General features: G+C 35.1%; 1 protein-coding gene across 2 annotated transcripts; it reads right to left on the bottom strand.

Annotated features, from left to right (window-relative positions):
- Positions 1 to 744: 744 nt before the first annotated feature.
- Positions 745 to 8140, bottom strand: GNPDA2 (glucosamine-6-phosphate deaminase 2). Of its 2 annotated transcripts, XM_005415477.3 has the most exons (7): positions 7877 to 8137; positions 6689 to 6852; positions 6287 to 6388; positions 5614 to 5796; positions 5118 to 5302; positions 4850 to 5024; positions 747 to 1760 (listed from the first exon to the last, which is right to left on the bottom strand). In XM_005415477.3, the coding sequence occupies exons 2-7, from the start codon at positions 6810 to 6812 to the stop codon at positions 1702 to 1704; spliced, it is 828 nt and encodes a 275-aa protein (XP_005415534.1). In that variant the 5' UTR covers positions 6813 to 6852; positions 7877 to 8137; the 3' UTR covers positions 747 to 1701. The 2 variants fall into 2 exon arrangements, with proteins under 2 accessions (XP_030913994.1, XP_005415534.1); XM_031058134.1 differs by having other exon boundaries at positions 745 to 1760; positions 4850 to 5302; positions 7877 to 8140.
- Between the last annotated feature and the right edge of the window lie 34 nt (positions 8141 to 8174).

Raw genomic sequence — 8174 nt, forward strand, 5'->3', positions numbered from 1 at the left:
GCACATGAAGGATAATGATCATCAAGATGAAACCTGTATTCAATTTCATTAATACTAACCTAAATTAATTACTACTTTTAGTTTCATGCTTTTGTAATAGAATTGTTTATAAACTTGCTTAGATGTAAAGTCTAATGGCAAACCTAACATTGCATTTTGAGTCATACATTACCTGTAACAGCATTCTTCTGAAAGGCAGTCTTTTCAACATTTTTCCCCACAATGTTGCATTACGCTTCAAAAATACATGTGCATAAACTGAGCCTTAAAGCTGAAAACCTTTCTTAAATATGTGGATGTTCAATGTACTGTTGAGAATTGAAACACTAGGCCTGGCTTCCTACACTGCTGTAGACAGATTCTTCCATTCTTTTGTAATTTCACAGAATCAGAGAACAGTCCAGATTTGAAAGGACTCTGTAAGACCATTTATGAGAAAGGTGAGCCTAGATGAGTCTAGAAAAGTCACCTAGATGAAAGGTGAGCCTGCCACATCCCTGGGGAGATAATGTGATATTGTAATAAAGACTACATGCCTGCCATTTGGGTGAAAAGTTGAATTGTTGAAGTTATGGTTAGTTGTACTTTCTTGCAGTGAGTATTTTCAACAAGGGCTTTCCCAAAAAAAGTCTTCATCAGTAAACTCTTATCTTTCTCCTTTGGTGCCTAATCACTCCCTGAAATTCTGAACTATTTACTCATGACAATTTTTATTAGAAATGAAACAACTTTGAAACGAAGAGATTTATATTTAAGTTTTACTTATATTCAAAGTAGGAAATAACATTCCTTGTAACAGCTCAATGTTTATAATGATACAATGAAAAAGTGATTAACAGTTGGCTTTAAATGATCATTTGCAGACATTATAGTCCTGTAAATTAAGCTCTTTTCAGGCATTTAATTGTAACATCAGTTATATAATTGACCAGCTACCTCCAGAAAGGTAGGTTGAGATTTCTTCCTTATGTATAAAGCTTGATTACCAAAAATATAAAATCCTAAAGTAATTTGAAGTACATGAGAGGAAAAAGTGCTATTGTAGAAGTTTAATATTTTTATCCATGGAGCAAGTTGTAACTTTGAAGAATTTGGTGCATTTTTAGGCACTGTTTTTGTATCTTCATTTGCCCAAAATATACAGCAGGACTTGAGATGCCCAAAAACTGTTTAAGACAAATTTAAGGCAACCAAGTGCAAAAGCTCAGTGTACATTAGATATATGTAAACAGAACATTTCATAGTAGAAATTGTACAACTATTACAAGTCCGTAGTAATAGCAAAGGCCAAAACCATTCCACCTAGAGACACAAATGCAAAATGCAGTTACACTAACCAAGCCAAAAATTAAGAATTGTGGGAAATGAAGTGTCATCATCTCTAACATGAGGCAGATGCAATACATTGCTGTGCTAGAGTAAGTGCTCTGCTTTTCCCCTCTCTACATAACGTGCAGTCTCTCCCAAGTTTGTTTCTTTCCATTTAGTGATGTACCAACAGCGGAGCTCCAAATATTAAAGCAAAATGCACAACACAGCAAACAGATGGAATGTGAATGTACAGATATTGGACCTTTTTAAAAATACAGTACCTAGGATTTCCCATTTTAAACAGTTTTCAGCATATTGCATAGCAGTGAACTCATCTGCTACCTAAAACTGTTGCTGCTGACCCACATGGAGTTCCTCTTCAGTCTTCTTTCAGTTTTCTTTCATACTGTACAGTGGGTCCACAAGCTTATTGTGCACATGCATTAAACCTTGGGGGGAAAGCAACAATGCCAGCTTTACATTAGTTATACTTTGTTAACATTTCTTCTATCCACATTTTTATTTGGAATTTGCTTCAAAGTATACATTTTAAATAATTCATTGAAGAGAACAAAAATGGCTATTTAAAGTAGTTCAGAGTCAGAGACAGCAGATATATTCCTGTATCACTTGCATACTAATGACATATTCAGTATCAGCTGAGCAGGGACCAGACAGTTCTCTAATAACAGACCCAAAACCCACATCTGGAATACTTCCAAATGAACTGAATATATCTTCATGTATTAAAAACTGTGTAACAGCAATGTAATTCCCTCACATCACAATTTGCCATAAAAATTCGATGCACACATAGTGAGACGTTGACAGCTTGAGTTCTTTTGAAATGTTCTAGCATTGTGGTAATACTGTCTTTGTAATAATCATGTACTTGTGGTCCTAGACAGGCAAAATCAAATTAAATTCTCCAGACTCTTAGTGCAGACTCAATTTCAGCAGTTCAACTGTTTTCTGTTGTAGCTGGGCTTTTTCTTGTCATATACAAGTCCTTCATAGCTGTGATTAGGGGGTTAATTTTTTTACTCTTGAACTACTGTAATTGTGATAAATGCTGAAGTGCAATTAATAAAAAAATGATGCTTCCTTCTTAACTTTGCTATAACTTAGTAAAAATGTTACCTACATCTAGGTATGTGTGACATTGGATCACTGGCAGGTTATACCTCATTTCACCTAGTGGACTAATAACAGTAATGATCAGTGTTCACAATCCGCAAAGTAAAAGTCCATTTTAGTATTGAACTAAAGACTTAACTTCTAAAATTAAAATATGCAACACTAAAAGTAATTTTCTTAAAAACCATGAAAGAAATCTCACATTACTGCATATTTATTATCTATGGTAAAGAATATTCAAATACCTTTGCTACATGATGCAGCTGGTGGCAGCCTTAGTGTCACTGCAGCAACATGAAATTTGTGTTAACTATACAATCTAAGGTCATTACTGTAGGTGACCATAAAAAAAGGCATCTTATGCAGCATCTATTACTAATCACTATGTGATTATGTAATATAAAATACAGATGTTAGATCAAGTGTAATATTTTTTCAGTTTAACAGTGACAAAAACTTGAGTATACATTTGACATAAAAGTCAAATGACATAAAAGAGTAAAAGCTGCATACACTATGTAAACCAGAAACATGTTTTGAGCCTTAAAACATTTAACTTCCTACTAATATTTTCCTCTTCTAAAAAGGGGAAATGAAATAATTATCTACTTCCTAGATGCATGAAAAATGGTTACAAAGCATAGCTTCTGTCATACTTAATGAAGAATATTTAACCAGACTTGGTAGATGCCAAAACAATTATTTCAAAGGAAAGTCCCACTGGATATTCAAGTATGCTTTGAATAAACAGATTTCTGCACGCAGTTTTAAGAGGAGCATGCGTAAGTATGGAAAAACCTATCCTGAACTAACTTATCTGCAGATAAATCAGTAAACTCAAAATTCATTTTCTGTTTCATTCTTCAAGAAGGTTGCAAGTAGGACCATAAGCACACTTGTTAATTTTAGCCTATTATAGGTTTTCAGAAAGTTAGAAAAAATTGAATAGGTTAATCTGTTTACCAGCCAGTGTGGTACTTGATTATAAAACAAAAAAAAAAGCAGTTTCATATTGAAAGTTTTAAGTGGTGAAAAATCTCCATAAATCACTACTATAAATACCACTATTAAGAACTACCTAGCTTCCCTAAGAAGTCTAACCTGAAGATCAAGTTTCAGAAATAATTCCAAATTTGACCCACACTGACTTCTCCATCTTACAAGGGGGAAAAATCTCACTGATTTGAGAGCAGGCAAAATTAATTAAGTTTAAAGTAAACCATCTCTTTAAAAGTTCTATTGCTGTGTATTACAGGGTAATTAAATACAGTGACACAATAGCACACATTCATAAATTCTAGCCCTTGATATTTTTTAAAGCAATGTTCAGTGTAATTTATATTTAGTGATTCTACATTACGTTTGTATTTCCCAAGCAAAGCCTCTGCTTATATAAAATACAGGATAATGTTTAAAACTTATCCAAGCAGTTAGAGAAAATTATCTTTGAAAACAACAATAAGTGCTATCTAGCAGTGTGATACAAGAGAAGACTAACCCTCCCTCCTACCCCACAAATACATAGCAGAGAACAGCATACTGAAAAATTCATAATTAACAAGCTGGCCACAAGAGGTATCAGGATAAATATCATAGAAGTGTCCAAACTGCAATCCAATACATATATGAGCTCTGGTAATATAATGCTCTAAAAAAGGATTTAATAAATTACAATCTTGATCTCTGATACCTCAGCTACTACAGGTACCCATGCTAGTGAGAACAACAACTGAGTCACACAATTGCATGTGCTGTGCTAGTACAGTCAGGAGAAAACTACTTTTCTCAGCTTCTACTGTCTCAGTCAAACAGAATTCAGTCTAGGAAGTCTCAACTACTATCAAATATCCTGACTTACTTTAAGTTTGCCCCAATATACCTACTACAAATACAAAAAACACACAAGTAAAATGGTGCAATGTTTTCAAAGCCAGGATACATTGTTATGCTAATTGCACATGAAAAATGTTCCCAGGTGGCTTCAAAGTCTGTATTGCAGTTTACTAGACATCACATTACAGCACGTAGCAAAAGCAGCATGGAAATGTATCAGGATTAATAAATGTATTAAGATTTTTTTTAAGGTAAACTTTCTAGTAAACTTAAGACCAGTATTCTGGAACACCAGATTACTGCTGTTTAAAGTTAAAGATTACTAAACTATTGTTTAAACTGGAAGCAAAGGAAATACTCTTCCCAAGTATATTTTCTGGAATGTAGGTAGCACAAGTTATGCCTCCTGGCAATTTTCCAAACACAAGAAATAAATTAATATTTATATTTTGACTATATAGCATTATACATTAGTGACTGCAAAGTGTTGGAAGGCTCAGGTTTAAATCAGTATAATTTCAAAGCTGTCGGTTTTGCATAAACACATGACCTGTGATTCAGTGCTCACCTTTAAAGTACTTCACAGTTTTAACTCTTAGTTCTAAAGTAGCATCTTCATCACACACAAAGATAGTGCGAGGGTGTTGCTGGAAAGCAGAAACTGTCCACATATGATTGACTCCTTCTTCAATTGCTTTGTACAATGCAAAAGCCTTGTGTGCACCTGTTATAAGAATCATCACCTGCAAAACAAAGGTCTCTTTACTTTTAATCCCAGTATCAATACCAACTAATCTTGAAAACACACATGCAACTAGAACTAAATGAGTTCTTACTTCTCTAGCATCCATCACTGTACCCACACCAACTGTTAGCGCCATAGTTGGTACTTTAGATAAGTCTCCATCAAAGTATTTAGCATTTGCCAAAATGGTGTCCATTGCTAAAGTCTTTAATCTTGTTCTTGAAGACAAACTTGATCCGGGTTCATTGAATGCAATGTGGCCATCTGGACCAATGCCTTTTCAAAGTTAAAAAAAATAAATCATTCCAGACCTGAGAGTCAACATATATCCTCAAACATTGTAAATTAATAAAAAAGGGCTCATCCTTTCCTCTTGCTTCCCCATTTTCAATAAAAACTTACTTAAGTCATTAGAAACTTGGACACCAACCATTCTCTTTTGAAATTTATACTGATTCTTTGTTAGTCACAGAACTTTCTTACACAATAATTGAAAAATTTGTGTTTTAGTCAAGTTATGAAAATAGCGATTAAAGAATTGGTGTATGTACTTGAATTGTAACTAACCATAGAGCATTTCTTCATACCTCCAACAAACAGATCAATCCCCCCTGCTTCTTCAATTTTCTTTTCAAATGCATCACATTCCGCCTGTAAGTCTGGTGCATTCCCATCAAGGATATGTGCGTTATTCGGATCTATGTCAATATGCTTAAAGAAGTTATTCCACATATAGGAGTGGTAGCTCTCTGGATGATTTCTGGGAAGCCCTGAAATGATTTATAGGGAAATTACCATATGACAAGATTTAACCAAACAGCCTTAATTCAAGTCTGTATTTAGCCTTAATTCTAGTGTGTATGTATCAGATGTAGGGCATGCAAAGCAAACCTGAGTCAAATAAATCTTTCAAATAAAGATTTGAAACTACATCAAGAAGACAGGTTTCCTGTTGGCACAAGGTGACTGGTTTACACTCCCTCCACATACATCTTATCCCAGAGTGTAAAGTCTTCAACAGAAATGCAGTCCTAATATTACATGACAACATAATTCTACGGAAGTACTGTGAACCACTGGATTTAGCCCGGTGTTTATTTTTGCATTTTTGTAGATAAAGGAACAGAAGAATGCTGGGACACCAGTCTGATATAGGAATACAAATATACTAGACTAACCTGGTACTTTGACAAAATATTTAATAATTTTTATAAGGAAAAAACCCACTACAGGATGTTCTCAAATAATAGCACATCTTACCTACATACTCATCCATGTTGAAAGTCTTTACGTATTTGAAAGAGAGATCTCCATTTTTGTGATATTCTATCAGCTTTCTGTAGCATCCCAAAGGTGTGCTTCCTGTTAAATAAAGTTTTTCTACTGTTCTGTGTATTTGCACATTTTCAGTGTATTTAAATGTCTTCACAGTCAAATTTTGCTACAATGCTTTTCAACATACAAGCAATCTGCTGTTTCTCATTTAGTATTTATCAGTTTCTCAAACTATCACAACTTTGCACAGAAATCAAATTAATATTAAAAAAAAAAGTTAGAAAATTACCAAAAATACTTATGTTCTTTTAAATACTGTATCTGCTGCCAGTGATACAAACATTGTTCCAGGCTTAGTTATTTACAAAGACATTGAATAAAACTTGCCTGTTGGTAGACCAAGGGTGAAATATCTTCCTTGACTTGGCTTGAACTGGATAATACGATTACAGATGTATTTGGCTGCCCATTCACTAGCCTGATCATAATCTTCAAGAATTACTAGCCTCATTATGGCAGTGAAGAACTTGTATGATAAAACAAACTTAAACCTGGAGAAAATGTTGAAGTTTTAAAAATAAGCACCACATTAGTTGCAAAACTCTTAGATTACAGAGGAGATTAAAAAATCATCTTCCATACCAATGACTTGTATTAGCATACCTAGTTCAAGCTGGACAATCAAGAGAAAAGCTACAGAATCCAAATGATAGATTATAGTCAAAATATTTATCAAAATCCACAGACTAATTTCAAGCTATTAACAGGAAAAGCTAAAACAAGATGAGAACAAGCCATTTTGAACTTCATTATTTTCGTCATTACCGTCAGAAAAGAGGAAATACCTATATACCAAGATTAATTCCTGTTTCTTATGACCAGCTGAATGCCTACAACTTGAAAAACAAGACCCAGAATAATCCCATGTTTCTATAACCAAAATACCTAACTGGGACTAAATTATTAAAGCTCCTTTCACTCTCATTCTAGCTCCTTAACAATGCTTCAGTAAGTTTATTATCTGCAAAAAAACCAAAAAACCATTAAAGCATTAGAGATATTTGAAATGTTTACAGTTCACAGGAAAAAATATGATACCACATTTTTTCTTTGCCACATAAATTTAAACAAAAATTTAAAAGGCTTTGAGTGCAATTGTATCAACTTTTAACATGACTATCCAGAAAACAAGCTTGGTTGCTAGAAGTATACAAGCATCTCTTGCATTTAAGTGAAACTCATTTTTTCCATTAATTTCTGCTTAACAGTCTGGTAATTACTCCAGAAAGACTGAGGCTCTTTCCCCAGTTTGGGATGCGTTACTCTTCCCAGGTCCGGGTGGGCTCAGCATTAGCCAGAAACAACACAGTTCTCAGAAGCCTAGGGTCACCGGTATGACAGACCACACTACTTTTAGCTGACCCCATATGAGCGGCTGATTTCAAAACAGATATGAATTAAAGTACTCAACCAGGTTTGTCCCACTAAAGAAGAAAGAAAGTGATGATCATCACCGTGTGCTGCCTGTGCCGCTCCATCTCCCTGGACAGCTGAGCCATGACAAGTCAAACTCACCTTTGCCGAGGAAACGCTATTCGCACACACCCGAGAGTTAGCACACATTCCCGAGAAGGAAAAGCGTGCCTTGAAAAGCAGGACAGACTGCGCGGCTTTAGGCTGGTTTCATAAAATCCCAGCAATTTTACGCTGGGAACACGGGGATGCTCTCAAGAGCAGGGAGCCACGGACAGCAGCAGAACCACAGCGAATTTTCGGCTAAGGACACTTTTTGGGTTTTTTTGGCGATGGTGGAGACGGAGGGGTGATAAACCTACACTGGCAGAGATGGAGACCTGCAGACGGGGCGCCGCCG

Source organism: Geospiza fortis, unplaced genomic scaffold, assembly GCF_000277835.1.
Source record: "Geospiza fortis unplaced genomic scaffold, GeoFor_1.0 scaffold40, whole genome shotgun sequence".
Taxonomy (NCBI): domain Eukaryota; kingdom Metazoa; phylum Chordata; class Aves; order Passeriformes; family Thraupidae; genus Geospiza; species Geospiza fortis.

Excerpts from the sequence above, each read along its gene's own strand:
- GNPDA2 (XM_031058134.1), bottom strand. The coding sequence starts at position 6,812 with ATGAGGCTAGTAATTCTTGAAGATTATGATCAGGCTAGTGAATGGGCA. Across the intron at positions 6,389-6,688 it reads CACCCTTGGTCTACCAACAG|GAAGCACACCTTTGGGATGC; the intron begins GCAAGTTTTATT and ends TTTATTTAACAG. Across the intron at positions 1,761-4,849 it reads AACTGTGAAGTACTTTAAAG|GTTTAATGCATGTGCACAAT; the intron begins GTGAGCACTGAA and ends TTTCCCCCCAAG.